The sequence below is a fragment of the Rhinolophus sinicus genome, linkage group LG01 (genome assembly GCF_036562045.2).
Source record: "Rhinolophus sinicus isolate RSC01 linkage group LG01, ASM3656204v1, whole genome shotgun sequence".
NCBI lineage: Eukaryota > Metazoa > Chordata > Mammalia > Chiroptera > Rhinolophidae > Rhinolophus > Rhinolophus sinicus.
The window spans coordinates 100,388,601-100,408,473 of NC_133751.1; the positions used below are offsets into that span (position 1 = coordinate 100,388,601).

Consider the following 19,873-nt stretch of genomic DNA (forward strand, 5'->3'; position numbering starts at 1 on the left):
CTGTACATAAGAAGTTCTCCAGTGTATAGATGTAGCAAAAAAAAAAAATATTGTAATACTCAATATATACTGATAACAAAAGATGAATACAAGTCATGTTTGACTTCTACAATTACAAGATGTGCTCAAAGTGGTTACCATCAGTGTAATTTTAATACAGTTTCTTCCTTTCTTAAACTGTGTATACATTTTTTGGCACCCTCTGTGTATTTGTAATTGTCACTTCTTCCTATTGAATTAACCCTTTTGTCATTATATAATGACCTTCTTTGTGTCTGTGACTGTTTTTGTGTCTGTGACTGTCTTTATAATAATGACTTTAAGTAAAAGATTAAGTAAAAAAAAAAAAAGACTTGTTCTCTTTAGACTTCAGCTCTAATGAGGGAGATGACAACTTTTTTTCAATCAAGGATTTAGCACGTCAAACATTTTGTTCCTTACTTTACTCAGACTTAGAATCCTAATAATTAAAAACTCAGGATCTGACCTCTGAAACTAAAACTTGATTCTACTTTTTCTATTCCCTGGGGGAAATTTTTAGTTGTGGGCACAGTTAATATTCTTGCTTTGTGTCTTCAGGATTTTCACAGCGGACTGATCGGTCCTTTGATAGTATGTCGCAAAGACACCAAAGCCAGCATAGTTCACCGTGTGCTCCTCTTCGCGATGTTTAATGAGGATTACTCCTGGTACTTGGAAGACAATATCAACACCTATTCTCTAAAACCGAACCAAGTAGACAGAAGTAATCCTAATTTCACCCTCAGCAACAGCATGCACGGTAATGTCCACTGAGCCCCCGACTGTAGCCTCTAGGCCGTTTCCCACAGAGGGAACAGATGAAGGTTCAAATTTGTGAAGCTCAGCTCAGTTTAGAGACAGTTGGGATGGATAACACTTGGACTAGGGGTCAACAAACTTTTTCCATGAAAGGCGGGATGGTAAAGAATTTAGGCTTCCAGGCTATATGGTCTCTGCCACAGGCTGTCTTATACTCTGCAATGTGGGACAAAAGCCCCCGCAGACAAGACAGAAACAACTGGATGTGGCTGGGAGCCAACACAACTTTATTTATAGACACTGAAACTTGTATTTTATATAATTTTCACACATTAGGAAATATTTTCTTTTTAAAATATTTTTCCCCAACTATTTAGAAGTTTAGAAACCATTCTTTGCTCATGGGCCATAGAAAAATGCAGTGGGTGGTCTGGATCCTACCTGTGGATGGTAGACCCCTGTGGTAGTAGCGTGGTGAATTCCAGGGCCTCTGGAGCCATGCAAGCAATGGAAAAGCAAGACTATCAGTTACCATTTCTGGAGGGTCTTACTGCACACTTTTCTAAACATTTTACCTAGATGAACACAGGGGCAGGTGGGGTCTGAGGCAAACTGGAGCGCACTTGGCCCTACCCTCTCTTCCCTGCCACCATTACCAAATGACATGCAGGGGCAGAACTGTTAAAAACCCCATGTTTATCAACCAAAATTTGTTGATAGGATGGTTGTGACAAGGCTCATTCTGTTTACGCCCTCCCTTATCTAGAATCACAGTAATAAGACAGTTATTCAGATAAAAAGCACACAATCTTACTTCATCAAACTTCTGTTCCCAAACCTTTCACCTGCGGAAGCTCAGGATGTTGACTAGCTAAAGAATTCCTTACTAAGGCAAATCCAAATCCAAATATGATCATTTTCAATTTCTTAGTTTTATTCCCCCAAGAAATATATGTAAACTTAAAAATCAATTCAAAAATCACTGGAGGTATACCTCCATTCTAATCATCATCTTTTCATAGGAATCAGAGGTAGGTGCACACAGCACCGTACTGGGCTCGAAGGAGATACAAAGGCCCTTAAGATGGGGCATCTTCTCTTAAGTTGTTTGCAGTGTAGGTATGGCAGACTTGTGCATTGCTACACCACAAGGGTGACTTGGGGGGTGCTGTACAAGAAATATAGACACAGGGCTGTATTTTAAATTCATATGTGAAGGTCAAAAAAGCCTTCATGAAGGGAGTGTTTAAGGATGCATAAAAATCTGTCTAGCGGAAAAGAAGGGGAATGACATTCCAGGTAGACAGAAGACTGTGAGCTAAATCACACAGCACCTGGAAAGAAAGAGCCAACAAAATTGTGAGAAGCCTTGAATATCCTGTTATGAATATAGACTTCATCTAAGCAAGGGTTTCTCAAGCTTGCCACTATTGACATTTTGGGCTGGGTAACTCTTGTTGGGGGGAAGGGGGAGGCTGACCTCTGTATTGTAAGGTATTTAGCAGCACCCCTGGTTTATCTACCCCATAGAGGCCAGTAGCACCTTTCCCTACATTGTGACAACTAAAAATGCTTCCAGGCAATCTCTAGAGGACAAAATTCTGTTGAGAACCACTGTGCTAAAGGCCCCAGACACCCTGAGCTAGGAGACCATAGTGATAGATGTGTATTTCAGGAACAGCTCTGGCAGTCAGCGAGGCATTTGTGCTTCAAGTGTGGTCCGTGGACCCGCAGCATCAGCAGTGCTTGGAAGTTTGTTAGAAATGCAGACATTTAGGCTTCATAGGCCTAGTCGATCATAATCTGCATTTTAACAAGATTCCTGGGCCACATGGTCTAAAGTAGTCTCCTAGTTTTTTTTTTTCCTATTATATCTCTCCATCAGCTAAAAGCGTCAGAACCCTACCTTCACTGATATATGGTTATAAATTATATATTTGTATCACTGTACTAATGCATTTCAAAAGAGGCACACAAAATAGAAAAGTAAAAAGGAGAATATATATTATGTGTTTTTAATTTTAGTATTTTCTTTCTATGACCGCTTGAAAACCATACTTATATAGACGATTGGAGAAGGGGAGAGCTAAGAGGCATGGACCTCAAGCAGATGGCCATTCCAATCATACCAGTGACAGATGACAAAGGTCTGATTTCGGGCAGTTAAATGGAGACACACACTCCTAATATTCTAAGCCTCTTGTGATAATTTTAAATACACCTTAAATATACAGACATATTTAAGTATCCACTGATTAAATATTCTTAGTTATGAAATATTCTAGTCCAACCCAATTGTCTTAAAGCAAAGTCAGTCCCTCATTTCCTCAGGCAAGAAAAACTCGCTAGCATTAGACACATCCATGAATGGAGGGCTTAGTCAAGTTCAACTGCTTCCTTAGGCTGGCTTGAAAATCCTCATGGCCTCTGAAAACATCCACGATACTGTCAATAAGGTGTTTTTGTGTGTGTGTGTGTGTGTTTTAAGTCACATTATTTCAAATCCCTATTGAATATAATAAACTATGTCTATCCACAGCAATTAATGGAAGACTATTTGGAAATAACCAAGGTCTGACGTTTCACGTTGGGGATGAAGTGAATTTCTATCTGCTTGGCATGGGACGTATCTTTGACCTGCACACAGTTCATTTTCATGGCCACAGCTTTGAATTCAAGGTAAGAAGCCTGGGCAGCTCCATTTATTACTGTGGTACCTTGTAAACCAGCACGGCAAGTTAACAGGACAGGAAAGGAAATGACCAAGCCAGAACTGAGGTTCAATACATACCATCCATCACATATCTGGTACGAGTAAATAATTACACATTTAGCTCTTTATAGCCCATGGATATTTGATAAATTCTTGTGACTACATTTAATCTGATTTTACTCAATAAGTAAACTGTACACTTTCTATCCCAACTTTTTTTTTTTAATTTTCCAACTCTCAGTGAAGTAAAAGAAAACACCTTGAGCACTCATACACATTTTGCCACATTTGCTTTCTCTCTCTCTCTCTCTCTCTCTCTCTCTATATATATATATATATATATATATATACATATATGCATTTTTTTTCTGAACACAATTGAAAGTAAATTGCAAACATCATGACTCTTCACCCCTAAATACTAAAGCACGTACATCCTAAGAATAAGGACAATCTCTGCCTCAATCACAATAACACTATCACACCCCCAAAGTTAACATTAATTTAATAATACAACCTAATATACAATCCATTAAAATTAATAAAATTTGGGTGTCCCCAAAATGCTCTTTATAACTGTTTTTTGTTTGTTTGTTTGTTTAGTTCGTTTTTGTTTTTTGTTTTTAATATCCAAGATCTATTTGTCTATACATAGCATTTGGTTGCTGTTTTCATCAATCTTTCCTAAAATCAAAAGAGGCCTTCTGCCAATTTTTTTTTGTCTTGATTTCTCCTGACATTTTACTTTGAAGGGTTCAGGCCAGTTGTTATGTAATGTTACGTATTCTGCATTGACCTGATAGTTTCCTCATAACTGAATCCATGTCAAGCATTTTTGACAAGAACATTAGATAGGTGATATTGCCTACTCGTCACACATCACAGCAAGAGGTACCTGATGTCAACAGATCCTAATATTGGTGAGACTAAGTTGGATAACTTTATTCAGGTGATGTATACCATTCTCTCCATTTTAAAAGTATCATCTTCCTATTGTAATTACTAAATAATCTGTGAAGTGAGTTTTTAAAACACATTTTATTCTCCAGGAATTTTTCACCTTGTAGTTTTAAAAAAAGATCCATTAATGATCCTTGCCCAAATCAATTTTTATAGTGAAGGTTACAAATGGTAGCTTCCTAATTCTAGCATTCCTCCAACAGTTTTTATAAAACAAAAATGTGGTCCTAGGTGTCAACTGGCTTTATGGTAACTTTTTATTATTATTCCATCTGTTTCTATTTGTATGTATTCTTTGTCTCTTTATATCTTCTGTCTGAATTGCTTTCCCATATCCAATCAGTCATACTTCTTTATAATCGTTATTGTTGTTTTTTTACTGACCACTTTTGACTAGCCATTCTCTAATTCACAAGTATTTTCAATTTTATCCTTCCCCTTTTCCATCTCCAATTTAGTATCATTTATTTACTTAAGGAGCATTTTCTTTATTTCCCATCCTAATCCCTTATATAAATATTAATGTATAATTGGGGACCAATTATATTTTATGCATTTGACACCTCCATCATTTAATTCAACCACTTAGCATAATACAGTCCATCTTTTCCATAATGATAGAATTCTAGCTGTACTATGTTCATAGCTTCTTTAACTCTCAGGAACTATCATAGAAATAAATTAAATGAGTGTGCATGACTTAATTCACACAAAGTTTTACTGATGTGTTGCTTTCTTTCCTATCCTTTCATAAACAAATTTATTCCTCTCAAGCTACTTTTTTTATTCTTGGCTTAAAGACTATTTTCATTATAGGGAATTTTATATTATGTAATAAAGTAGACAGAATAATATGATGAATGAACCTCTTTACCCATCACCCAGGTCAAACAATCATGACTTTTCTGTAACACTCCATATATTTTAAGGAAAAGCCTAGATAGATATTCGGGTTGTTATTAAGTTCAGACTTTAAAACTTAGAACAAAAGAGAGAGAGATTTAAAATCTGGTTATTGTTCTATACAATATTTTGATGTTCAGATCAGTTCAGTTCAGCAAATGCCTCTTATATTCCTAGAACCATGCCAAGTGTTGTGTGGAGATGAAAGGAAATCAAAGCGCTTTCTTTCAGAGGCTACAGACATATAAAGTGATTATATTATCAGATGTCAAATTAAGTGGAATTTATGGTAGCATTTCTCTAATGATAAGTATAGCTGACCTTTAGTAAGTACTTTTTATGTGCCAAATGCTATGCTTAGTACTTTGCATGGATTTCTCATTGAACCCTCACAACTTCCCTGTGAGATAGGTACTATTTTATAACCATTGTATAGGGGAATGAAATGAAGGATTAAGAAGATAATGAATGGTCCTACAAGCAGGAAGTGGTAGGAATAGAATTTGAACTCCTCGCTCTTATGCCAGAATCTCTCACTCTTAACCTTATCAAAAAACTGCCTTTCTTAGGAATGATCCTATGTATACCCTGCAACCATGTGCCACCAGGTCTCAACACTAGCTTCTTTCTCTAAACTCTGCACAGATGATCACAGTCTTCCCCTTCCCTTGAGGTGGAATGTAATGACTCCTGCATTGATGCACTTACTGTGCTTTAACTCCCTGGAACTCCTGGGGGCAGCAGAGCAGCCCTCTGGGGTTACTAACGGTCTTTGCGACAAGCCAGCCATGGCTACAGTCTCCCTTGGTGCCCTGGCTCCAGGCACACCCTGCACATTTACTGGTGCCTTAGACAATTGTCAGTTCCTAGTTAACGTTGTTTCATACTGTTCTCTACATTTTCTGACATCTTAGAAATGTATCTATGTTCCCGTATTATTATCACCTTAGAAGCAAAATGAATCTTCCTACCTAGCAATCATTTGAGCCCCCACTTTGTGTCCAGTGGGAAATGGCTCGGCATTCCTCTTCTACCTTCCAATGTTTCCAGAGACTCTTGAGAGCCTATGTTTCTTCTAGTTGCCACCACCTCTCATTTCCTGCTTCTGCTCATATCCCTTGCCTCTTACCTCCTGTGGTATTTTCTTATCTCTCCATACAGTTTCCTTTTTTTAAAATTATTAGTTTCAGGTGTACAAAACAATGTAATAGTTAAACATTTACACCCCTCACAAAGTGGTAACCCCCTCCTCCAATCTACTACCCCTCTGACATCGTATATATCTATTACAATGTCATTGATTCTGTTCCCTATACTGTATACTGCACATCCCATGATTATGTACATATTAAATTATAGTTGACATTCAATATTATTTGGCTTCAGCTTCAGGTGTACAGCGAAGGGGTCAGGCATACACACAGTTTCAAAATGGAACACACCCCCATGTCCTCTGATTCCCCTAAACAACCCCAAAGTCAAGGTCATCGTCAATCACAGATTTTAGTGAAAGTTTGGGGGTAAATGAGGGCTTTTTTTTTTTTCAATATGGCACCCTGAAAGCAGTTACCACTTGACATTACATACCCCTGATTTCAATTATCTCTTCACCATGTATCACTGAGAACCTCTGGCTCTCCTGATTTTTACTCTCATCCTCAGGATTTCTTTCTCTGCATTCTTCGTTTCCAGACTCTCTTGACATCTCTTCTCTCTCCAAATTATTCTGGACTCTATCTTGAGCTGCACTTTCTATTACATCCCCCATCATCCAAATACCTGCCATTTTATTATGCAAGGCAATTCATCTCCCTCTAAAACTCTCTTTCTAATCCATGCCAGCCAGGACCCTGGGCTTCTTCTTTCAAAATCAAAGTATACTACAAAGGAGGTGGTCTCCTAAATATCACGTTCTCTGCTTAGCAGAGAAATTAGCCATTAAGACCCTCAGCTCTCAATCCCAAGACACAGAAGGCAGACATAGCTGCAGGAGCCAGGTGAGGTCCTTTCCTTCCCCTAACCATGAGTTTTTCCTGATCACCTACACACCGAGAAATGATCATCTTCACATCACCCACATTCCAAGTTAGAAATATTTCAGTTAAAATCTTTGGGATTTGTGAAATGAGATGTTCCCTGAAATCTAGAGTATTCTCCTGTAGGAGATGCTGAGTAGGTCTCTAACACCAATGCTGACACAGAAACCGTTTTAGAGAGAGATGTTTTCCCTGTAGCCTATCACTGAAATGTTCTGGGACTTGCTCCTCCTCCAAACTCTCAATTGTACGCAGAGGAGAGGTGCAACGGCACCTAGTGCTTTCTAATCGTCATCTATCAAAGTCTATTTGAGTTGGAGAATTACACAACAAATGATAAGATGTGTAAATAACTGACTGATACCTTTTATAAGCCATTTAATGGTGTTTTGTCCCCTTGTCGAGGATTGGGGAGTGTTTCGCTCTGACGTTTATGACCTTCCTCCTGGGGTCTATCAAACTATAAAAATGTATCCAAGAGATGTTGGAACCTGGTTATTTCATTGCCATGTTAGTAACCACATTGATTATGGAATGGAAACTACTTACACTGTAATCGAATGAAAAGGTAAGCCAAATTAATTAGAAGTCATCATATTTAAATAAGCTTAAATTTTATATAAGGATACCTTATCCTTCCATACCATTTACATGATGTGACACACCACTCTTTCATTCAAACGTTACTGTTTTTAGATGATCAAGAAACTCTGGTTTTATTTTCTTTATCAAACTTATGTAACTATTCCTGATCTGATCAAAGATACTCTGGAGTTAAATGTAATTTTCAGATTCACATAATACATGCATAAGGATTTGAACAGACAATTCATAGAACACAAAATACAAATGACAACTGAACCTATAAAGGGATCTAAACTTGCTAATAATCAAATCACTTAAAATCATATTTAAAGAACAGTAAGATAATTTTGAGTGAGGAAGCTATCAGTTTGGTAAAGATTTCTTCTTTCAATTTTTCAATCAATAACTGCATTGCATATACTATGGGGGAAGTAGGAAATGTTTCCACAGCTCTTGAAAGATATGGAATAATGATTCTTTTTATTTTCATGTTCAAGTGACATTTTATTTCCTCTCATTCTTATCTTCCTTTCTCCAATACATTTTACTAGCAACTTCAGTTTGAAAATAGTATCTTTGTTATTGAGATTTTCACCAGTTTCTTAGTTACTTAGGCAATCCATTAAGTCATCCTTTGGTCTTTTGACACAATGGTTCTAATATTTTGACCCAGTAATTTTACCTGGCAGTGGATCTCAGAAAATTATCAATAATGCCGAAAAATTTTTATCACCATATTATTTTGTTAGTGGAACACTGAAAACAAGGAAATGATCTACTATACATTTTACTACATTTATCATCTAAAATATCCAACTTTAAAAACCATGCCTTAAAATCTTAATGAGAAAATCTTATAATACAATATTGAGTGATAAAAGAGAAGTTTACAAAGTAGTATTTGAAATATTACCCAAATTCGATATATATACATATACATATACATATACATATACATATACATATACATATACATATACATATGTATGTGTGTGTGTGTCTATATATATATATATATATATACATATATATATATATAAAGACAACAGAAATTTATTGAAATATTAATGGTGACTCTCTAGGTAGTGAAATTGTGAGTGAGGTTTATTTTCTTCTTATACATTTCTGTTTCTTCTTAGGTTACTTTAAAGTTTAAATTACTTTTAAAATCAGGAAAACTATTAAATATATATATTTCATATATAATATAAATATATATCATATACTATTTTTAAATATGCTGTGCAGCTCCTGAGTTCTGTGGGTTTTTTTCTCTGTGGGTGCCTTACGGGACTGAAGGAGCAGAGCAGCTGAAGCAGCAGGAAGGGAGGTTGGTGTGGATGGTTCCTCAGAACCCTCTCTGAATATAAGGATGACATTTCTCACAAAAACAAAAATGTATTATCCCTCAATGTCATTTTTACCTACAGAAGCATATTAATAACAATAATAATATCGTTACTAATATAATTATAATAATTATTACTCTTATTCCTTTCATTGTTCAGATTCATTCTTAGTAGAAGAGGCTTTGGTACGGGTCCAAGAAAGAATCCTCCCGTTTATAACATCGCTTCTTTGGGAAACTAGATTTTGTATTTCAAATAATATAAAACCAAACTTGGCTCATTCTACAGGACTTCTGGCCACATGAGAGAGTGATGGCAATGTTACTATCGATTTAATAAGCAAACTTTGTGTTGCAAAAGCAGCGGTAGTCCTTTTAAGGATGTTCTTAACACTTAGCCAAACTTTGCATTTTTCCTTAAAGGTACATAATTATTTTAGTTTAATGTTCCTGTTTAGAACTTCATGAAACTTTCTTTTCTACAGGATAAATACCTCCCTGAATCAGAGCTAAAGCTGTTAAAGAAGAAAAACTCCAGGGATGAAGGCATCTTAGGGACTGGCTAGACTTTCTTGGCAAAGTTCCAGGAAAACTAGCTTGAAATAAAAGTTTTCTTCGTGAATTTTGTGTGTGAGCTGCTGCTTCTTTTTGTAAACTGTGTCACTGGAGTGGAGTCTTGTGGTGTAACTAGACTTTAACAAAGGGCAGTGGGACAAAGAGAGAGGTTGCAAACTGAAGTCTAGCTCAGAAAAGATAATACCCAATCCAAGAATTTACCCTAAAGCAAAACATTAAAAAATAATTAAATTCTCATAGCATGAGTAAGCATTTGAATCAGTCTTCAAAATGCAACTCCATGTACTGTATTTTGCCTTCGGCTGTAGGTTATAGAATGTGTAAGTTCCCATTTCCAAAACTCAAAACAAGAACTTGTGCTCTGACCTTGTATCTAGAAATATTAACTGTTGGGATGTGTTCTGCTATAAGTAACAGAAAACCAAGCCAAAAAGGGATTATCAGTGGTGTTTGTCTCAATTTAAAAAAAAAAAGAAAAAGTTAGGAGGCAAGTAGCTGTTAGGGTTGGTTTAGCAACTCAATGGTGTGAGGGCCAGTGTCTTTAATTCCTTTGGCCTTTTGCTCGTGGCTACTGCAAGATGGTGGTGGCAAGATGGTTGGTTGCTGCAGCTCCACATATTACATCCAGGTTAAAGGCAGAGAAGAAGGAAAAAGGTGTAGCACCAAACCGCATCTTCTCCCCATATCAGGAAGAGAAAAAGTCTTCTGAGGAGCTCCAGCCAACTTCTGTCTATGTCTCATAGTCAGATAAACCCTTATTATCTGGCTACTCCTCACTAAAAGGAAGGCTGGGGAAGAGCTTTCGTAGCCTTTGTGGTGGCAATAACAGGGGGGAGGTGTTGGCAATGTCTTGTGGGTTGGTTAGCAAACAGCATCTGCCTTAGACAATGGTAAGAATACTATTTGAAATCAGGAATTGGTCAAACAAAAAGGTTCAACATAAGAATTGAGACCAAAGTCAGATCTTTCATTCTTTTTAGTTGTTTGTTTGTTTTTTATTTTAAATATTTTTTTAGTTTTTAATTACAGTTATCATGAAATATTATATTAGTTTCAGGTTTTCAACATTATTTTTTTTTACTTTTTAGCTTCGTAACTTCATAATATATGAAAAACACATGGAGTATTATTGAGCAAATCCCAAAAATACTTTAATATGTGTCTCCAGAAGAAGACTTTTAAAAATTAATATACTAATAATGCTATTATAATATTGACAAAATTAATACTACTTCACTCATTGATATTGAAACTAATAAGAACCTATAAAATATGGATACAACTAGCCCCACCCCCACCCCAGAGAGTCATCCAAGTCTGAAAGTTTTAAAGTTGTTGCTGATAAAACTAGAATATTCTTTAAGTAACTGAAAGAGGTGTTGCCCAAATCTCACCAAGGATAATATTTAATTCATCCATTCATTAGTTTATTTAAGAACACAGTCCTAGACTTTGGGATTCAGAGATGAACAGGAGTCACAGTGTATTAGAATAAAATCTGATTTAATAGGTATGTTAAATGTGATTAAGTGAATGGAGTTGAATGGGAGGGTTACCATCTTCATGCACTAAGATAAGAGTGTGTGTGTGTTGGAGGGTGTGTCCTGCACAATTCTTGGAAGGTGTGCTTATTCTAATGACTAGTACCCATTATTTAGACAGAAATATTGTTAGTGTAAAAAAAAAATCAAAGAAAATAAGTAAAGGAATATGGTTTAAGAATATGCACTCTTTGGCTCGAGTTCTTTCACCAAGAAAACTGTGTTCATAATATGATTTTCTGGGTAGATTTATAAACAATTTTTTTTAAAAGACCAATAATATATGCCCATCTTCTTTACTTTTAAATGAATAAATTACCATATTTATTTATTCTCCACGATTGTTTGCAATCAATCAGCCCTCTAAACTTAGTCTTTATGTAAACTAACAAAATGAAGGTTCTGAATCTGCCAACTGACAACTAAACCCTAAACGCAATCCTTCCAAAGCTCTGAGAGACTGGGAGGCCCAGCCTGACCTGACCTGCAGCTATGCTCTAATGCCTTCAAGACCACAGTGCATGTCTGGGTCAGGCAGGCCTGAACTTGAAGTCCACCTACCCCACTCCCTAGCTGTGGGGTCTTGGACAAGGTATAAAAATCTCTCTTATTCATAGTTTTTTCATCTGTAAATTGAAGACTAATTGAATAATAATACATTTTGTGGTATTCTTTAGGCAAATTAATGGCCCCCCAAAGATGTCCACACCCTAATCCCTAGAACAGGTGAGTATGTTACCTTAAATGGCAAAGATGACTTAAATTTCAGATGGAATTAAGGTCACTAATCAACTAACCTTAAAATAGATTATCCAGGATTATCATAGTGGGTCCTTAATAGTAGTAGAAGAGGGAGGCAGAAGAAAAGGCTGAGTGATGCAATGTAAGGACTCAGCCTTCCATGATTGGCTTTGAAGATGGGAGAGGTCCACAGGCTGAGGAACGTGAGAAGCCCCTAGAAACCCAAAGAAGTGGGTTCTCCCTTAGAGCCTCCAAAGAGAAACAGCCTCACTGACACCTTGATTTTGGCCCAGTGATACATGTGTCAGATTTCTGACATGTAGAACTGTAAGATAATAAATTTATGTTGTTTTAAGCCACTACGTTTAAATGGCAATCTGTTGCAGCAGCAATAAAAAAACATTTATCTAATAGGTTGTTGTGAGGCTTAAATGAAATACAGTTTATAAAGAAAGACCTTGGTACTGTGCTGGCACAGTGATCATCTAGTAAATATTAGTGACTATTATTATAGTTAATAGTTATTTATTCTTTCAGTATTTGTAAAGCTATGTGTTAAGCCTGGGATTCAATACGAAACAAGGTATAGTCATTGGCTACCAGGAGGCCCAGCCTAATTAAGGAAACAGTCACATAAATAATTCTGATATGAAATATGTATTGATCGTTTTTTAATGTTTTATGATGCTTTGATATCTTGGTGGGGGGGACTTACTATCTGGGAGAGACTCTCCCTCCCAGAGCTAGTTAATTCCCTGAGATAGTAAACAGCTTGTGTGGTGAGCTAGACTTTCACATGCAAACTAACCAATCTGAGTCCATACCCCCAACCACCTCTAACTCTCACATACCAAACCAACATTTCCACTGCGCTGAATCAACCAAAGCCAAGTACCAGACCACTAGAGACAGTTCCTCTGCCCCAAAGCCTGCTGGGATTATTCAAAGTGGCCAGTCCTAAACTGTTTCCTCTGCTCTGCCTTGCCCTTCCCACAAGAAACCCCAGTGAAGGCTGTGGCTTATGCTCCTGGCTCTTGCTTCTGTCTCCTAAAAAAACCCTCTGGTGCTTCTTCATGTGGCTGTGCATGACATGTGTGCCTCTCTTTTCTAGGGGAACGGTGAGTGACAACAAGCCTTTCTTTCAGTGGCACTGGCCTCTTCATGTCATCACTCAGTCACCTTTTTTAAATTAAGACCTGGGTACAAATCAAAGTGTTAAGTGCTACGCAGACTGTATTACCCCAGAATAGTATAGAAGCAAGAGGTAATGATGATAAGGGAGAAAAATACTTCAAGAAAGTCACATAGCAAAGTTCCATGTAATCAAGCCTCCTGAATAAGTTATTTTTTAATCTTTTGTAAAAGTAATTCTAGTATTGCGATCCTTTTCCATTGTTAAAAAATCATATGCTTTGATTTCTACTTCATTCAATGTTGTGAGAGAACAAGAATGAAGGAATAACTGAAATCCTTATGCCATTAAAAAAAAAAATCCCCTTTCCCATAGTACTGTGGATGTCAGCACCATCAAGGCTTTTGCTAAATTAGAGTCTAGGCTTTCTCCCTTCCCCTTCCCGTGACCCCTGTACATGCCAGGAAATGGTGATCAGGCCTTGGCCCACTTATGGCCAGCCAAAGGGGGTGGAGCCACCAAAGACCTATCTGTGGCATCATTCCTTAAGCGTGAACTGACCAATAGCAGAGAGGAGATCAGCCGCTGTGCCCAGTCAAGTCAGTGGACTCATTATCCAAGTTCTGTAATGACCACACTCGCCAATAAAATTCCACAGTTACACAATTTTCTGTGGAAAAGATAGCACTGTGGTAGTCTGACTGGTCATGGACAGAATGACCTGCTGTTTTATACTTTGTGTTTCCCGTCACAAAGTGAAAGACCATCCTTGGTGGTTTGTTTCTTAACAATTCTGATATCATGGAAGGGAGGTTAAAAGTCAGTTCTCGTGAATCAGCAAGAAACTAGTATGCACAAGCAGGAGTAGGGGAGGTGAGGAGAATTTGCCTCTTGCCAGACAGAAATAAAGCTGAAGCCATATTCTGTAAGAACGACTGCTTCTTTGATTGTAACCATTATCAGCCCCAGAATCTCGATTGCTAAGTGAATATAAGATTCACCCAGTCCAGGAATCTTTAAGATGACAAGAAAATAAATTGTGGAAAATAGTTAAACCTTGTGCTATGTAACCTAGGTTACTAAACATTTGACTTAGGCATGTGATATGCATTTATAACAAGCCACAAAGGTACACCTGGGGATCTGCGGTAAAGAACTTCTGACAGACACAGCTAAGAGGACAGGCTGCTGGTGTAATCGAGATTCTTCTTCTACTCCTTGCAGTGCCCTAAGTCTGTCTCACTCCAGTCTATGCTGATCCTGATGCATTTTTCTGAATGCAGAAATTCTCAGTAACAACATTATTCTAAGTTCACTTTTAGGTATCAATTCTGGAATCACTGTAAGGAGGCTTAGAGTATTAAAGGACTCTGTCAATGGCTGGTTGCTTATTAACCCCCAGTGGCCTCTGCCTCTTACTTAGACTTGGCCTGAGGCTCAGAACATTCTCCCTACTTCCTGCCACACAGCCGTTACATGTTTTTTAATGGGAAGGGTAACTGTCACAAAACAGGACAGAAATATGGACTTTATGACCCTTCCTGCGTTATACCATAAAATGTTCACTTGTAGTGGTCAGGGGTGTTACTGCTTAACCTTTCATTTTATCACCAAGATGAGGGAGGCTGCAAGTATACATTCTGGAGCCTTCAGTAACTATCTGAGCAGTTTTTTTAGGGTAGAATTTGTTGGAAGAAGTGACTTCAGGAATTGTTCCTGTGCTCTGATCATCATCTTTTCAACCCACAGGGCTAAATTTGAACATGGAGTAGAGAAAGAGAAAGAAAATGCTCAGAAAGCTGCTGGCTTATCCAGTATCTTTGTGCCAATTAGAAAAAAAGTGTCCCCTATGGGAGAATGAATCACTAAAAGATGCCCGCTCGGTGTGGACCAATTTTTAAAAGGAACAGCATCTTGCAAGGCACAGAATTTGGCCAGTGTAATCTGGGCAAGAGTTCAGTCCTACTCAAGTCCTCTCAGTGGACAGAAGGGCACAATCATTGAAGGTGACTCTAGGAGGAGATTGTGGGACATCCTGGGTGCTGTGACTCAGTTTTCTATATCAGGACAATTAGTTAAGATTATTACTAGCTGATGAGAGGAGCACCTCCACTATGTGCCTTAACATGGATCACTTTAGTGAATTTGGACAACAGTTCTCTGAGCCTGAGATTTTACAGATGTGTAAACTGACGCTGGGGTTAAGTATCTTGCCTGAGATCAAGTGGGGCATCAGATTTTGATCTTTATCCTGTGTTTTCATTATTCTTCTTCCCTGATTTATTTTTCTCCATAACACTTGGAACTAATACTAGGTATTTTACTCACATTGTCAGTCTCTCCCAAGTGGAGCGTAAGTTGATGGGGGTGGGGATTCACATCTGTTTTATTCACTGTTGTATCCCTAGTGCTTATGCCAGGGCTGGGCACAGTGGGCTCCCTCAGTAATACTAATTAAATGAACTGTTCAAACATCAGGGTACTTTCTCTGATACCATTCTATTTCTATAAACTACTTTTGCAAATACTAATTCATCGAGGTATTCTAAAGAAAAACATTATATTAGCAAAAATGTGCATATTATCGCCAGGATTTCTCCAGCTAAAAAGAGCTACCTTACATTTTTAGACAAATATGTCATGACTAAAGACAGTTCTAATAAAAAGTCTTTTACCCTTAAATTCATATCCATGTCAAAGAGAGAAATATCCGTTTAATAAAGAAGGGTACTTTCTAGTAGTTACTAAGACCAACCTTTGCCTTTGAAGAAAAGTTGATTTATGTCTGATTTCTTTGATGATTAAAACATAATTATCAAAAAAAGAGGAGTCGATCCAAGATGGCGGAGTAGATATACACTGTGCCTGCTTCCTTCCATGAACATATTAAAATTACAATAAAATTATAGAACAATCAACATGGAGAACCATCTGAAGTCTAGCTGAACAGAAGTTTTATAACTAAGGATATAAGGAAGAACCCCATCAAGACTGGTAGGAGGGGTGGAGATGTAAAACTGGCCGGCTCCAAACGTCCATGCGACAGTTGAGAATCAGGAGGGATATCTTAGCCACAGAGGTTCCCCCCTGGAGGAGTGAGGGACCCTGGCCCCACACTGGGATCCCCAGTTTGGAGTACTGGTACCGGGAAGAAGAGCCCCCATAACATCTGGCTGTGAAAAACAGTGGGGATTCTGACCATCTGGGTTGGGCAGAAGGCTGTGGGAAACCCAGACGTCCTCTTAAAAGGGCCTGCGCACACACTCTCACTCTCAGGCACTCACCTTGGGCTCTGGTAGAAGGACAGTGACATGGGGGGTATTGGAGGCACACGGGGGTCAGACTGAGGTGTGTGGCTTCAAGACAATGGTTGGAGGACAGTCACCACTTTCCTTGTGTGGGGTGCTTCTCTTGTGCAGTGAGCAGGTGGGTGCAATCTGTCCTGTGTTGAGCCCCTCCCCCATGCCCATGGCCAAATCTGAATCTGAATTGGTTTGGTGAGCTCCTATGGGCCCCTGCCCCACCCAACTCCCCCAACACCAGAGGCACTTTCTTGGCTAGCAGCCAGCCCTGCCCATATTGCACTATTTCTTGGAAAATTATCAAAGTCCACAGGCCCCAGGTGGGCAGCGCCTGGCCTTGGTTGCTCTGTGACTTTTGCTAAGTAGCTCCAGCTCAACACTGGCACCAAATCTGGTTAATCTACATGAACCTGGTGACTACAACTCTTTCCACTCTGGTGACTCCCTGAGACCCTGCCACTTCCAACTTGCAAACTACATGAGGCTTTATCAGTGACTGAACCTTAAGGGAGCTAGCAGGTGGCAGCAGGCCTTGGGATGTCCTGGCTTTTTGCAGAGCTACCCCAGGCCTGGTACTGGTGGCAGCCATCCTCGGTTCACAGTGTGACCTTTCCCACACACTTCCAGGTTTAGCACAGGCAGTGAAAAACCTCTTTGTAGCTCCTACCAGGTACACTCCAGATGGTCACAGGCAGTCAGTGACCTGGGCCTGCACTGGAGCCCCTCCCAAGAGGCCCCCATAATCAACATACTTGGAGGTGGGCTTCAGACCACAACACAGCACAGCCCAATTACCCCACAAGTGGCACACACAATGAGAAGTTTCAACAGGTAGCAGAGCCTGCTAGAGAGAATCCCACTTGGTGAGGTAAGCCCCCTGCACAGAGCCCACAAGCTGTGGACATGGCCAATCCCCACAGCCAGTGTCATGCAGGGTGGCATGTGGGGTCTCTTGTCCCGCTCCCCACACAAGAATGCAGGACATGGTGAGGCCAAAAAGGAACACCAATGGAGCCATAGATAGGGGAGTCATACCACTATAGTCTCGCTGGCGGCTGGGTTGGAGACACAGGAATCAGGAGCCACATTATCCACAACCTGCTGTCCACTCTCTCTCTGCCAACCAACGTCACTTGCTAGCTGCAATCTGCTGTGCTAACTGCAATCCGCTCTTGCTAGCTCAGCCACCATCTTCTTGCTAGCCCCCATTTTCTGCTAGTATAGCCACAGCAGTTATATTAGTGGCCAATGGCTCACTGGTTACAGCTGACGACCAACTAGCCACAGCTGGTGGCCATCCAATCACAGTTGATGGCCATTTACTACCTGAGCCAGCACCTTTCCACGTGAGGCCGAGAGCCTGGAAACTGCACTCCTGTCTCTGTCCCCACAGCCAGTCAGCCTGAGGGCAAACTCCACCTATTAATGTGCCAACAGCAACCAAGGTTCAACTATAACAGGAGGGTACACACAACCCACACAAGGGACACTCCTGGAGCACCCAGAGCAGGTGACCAGGGAGACTGTGCTAGCACCCCACAGGACTCCTACTACATAAGTCCACCCGGCCAAGACTGGGACACATAGAAGATGTATCTAATACATATAAACAAACACAGAAAGACAGACTAAATGAGGCAACAAAGAGATACACCCCAAATTAAGAAGAGGAGAAAACTCCAGAAAAAGAATTAAACAAAATGGAGGCAAGTAACATACCAGATACAAGATCTGACAATCAACTTCATAAATTTCTTGCAATGATGTTTCTAACATTTTTGGATATCAAAGGGATTATTCATTATGAATTTATACCAACTGGACAAACAGTTAACCAAGTTTACTATTTGGAAGTGCTGAAAAGGCTGCGTGAAAAAGTTAGACGACCTGAACTTTTCACCAACAATTCATGGCTCCTGCATTACAACAATGCACCAGCTCACACAGCACTGTCTGTGAGGGAGTTTGTAGCCAGTAAACAAATAATTGTATTGGAACACCCTCCCTACTTACCTGATCTGGCCCCCCATTACTTCTTTGTTGACCCAAAGATAAAGGAAATATTGAAATGAAGATATTTTTATTACATTCAGGACTTCGAGGGTAATACAATGACAGCTCTGATGGCTGTTCCAGAAAAAAAGTTCCAAAATTGCTTTGAAGGTTTGGACTAGGCACTAGCATCAGTGCATAGCTTCCCAAGGGGAGTACTTTGAAGATGATAATAGTGATATTCAGTAATGGGGTATGTAGCACTTTTTCTAGGATGAATTCATGAAGTTAATTGTCAGAACTTGTACAGAGTTCAAAACAATGGTTATTAGGGTGTTCAAGAAACTTAGTGAGAACTTTAACTGAGAGATAGCAAGCATAAAAAAGGACATAGAAACCATAAAAAAAAAAACAGCAAAAAAAAAAACCCCTCAAAAGTGAAGAATAAAATAACTGAAATTAAGAATGCACTAGAAGGAAACACCAGCAGACTAGATGAAGCGGAGGATTGAACCAATGATTTCGAAGTCAATGATTTGGTAGCAGAAAATACCCAATTGGTATTCAAAAAGAAAAAAGAACCACCCCCCCCAAAAAAAAAAAAAAAAATGAAGAGAGTTTAAGAGACTTCTGGGACAAATCAAGCATAACAACATTCTCATCATGGGGGTACCAGAAGGAGAAGAGAGAAAGCAAGAGGTTGAGAACCTATTAGAGAAAAGAGTGACTGAAAACTTCCCTAATTTAGTGAAGGAAATAGACATACAAGTCCAGGAAGTACAAAGTCCCAAACAAGGTGAACCTAAACAGGCCCACACCAAAACACATTATAATTAAAATGGCAAAGGTTAAAGACAAAGATAGAATCCTAAAAGCAGGAAGAGAAAAGCAACTAGTAACTTATAAGAGAGCTCCCATAAGATTGTCAGTTGATTTCTCAACAGAAACTTTGCAGCCAGAAGGGAATGGCAGGAAATATTCAACCTGATGAAAAGCATGGACCTACAACCAAGGGTACTCTACCCAGCAAGGCTGTCATTTAAAATCAAAGGACAGATAAAGAGCTTCCCAGACAAGAAAAAGCTAAAAAAGTTCATCACCACAAAACTAGTATTACAAGAAATGTTAAAAGGATTTCTTTAAGATAGAAAAAAAAAAAAGATCAAACTTATGAATAATAAAGTTGCAATATCTACATATATATCAACAATTACTTTCAATGTAAATTGATTAAATGCTCCAACCAAAAGTCATAAGAGGGATG

General features: G+C 38.8%; 1 protein-coding gene across 1 annotated transcript in view; it reads left to right on the top strand.

Moving 5' to 3' along the window:
* Window positions 1–9,947, top strand: part of LOC109456502 (ceruloplasmin) — a 31,619-nt gene extending 21,672 nt beyond the window's left edge. Inside the window, exons 14-17 of the mRNA XM_074333823.1 lie at window positions 580–781; window positions 3,320–3,459; window positions 7,798–7,960; window positions 9,811–9,947. Of these exons, the coding sequence (XP_074189924.1) occupies window positions 580–781; window positions 3,320–3,459; window positions 7,798–7,956 (501 nt within the window). The 3' untranslated portion in view covers window positions 7,957–7,960; window positions 9,811–9,947. The remainder of the gene's footprint in view (window positions 1–579; window positions 782–3,319; window positions 3,460–7,797; window positions 7,961–9,810) is intronic.
* The last annotated feature ends 9,926 nt before the right edge of the window (window positions 9,948–19,873 follow it).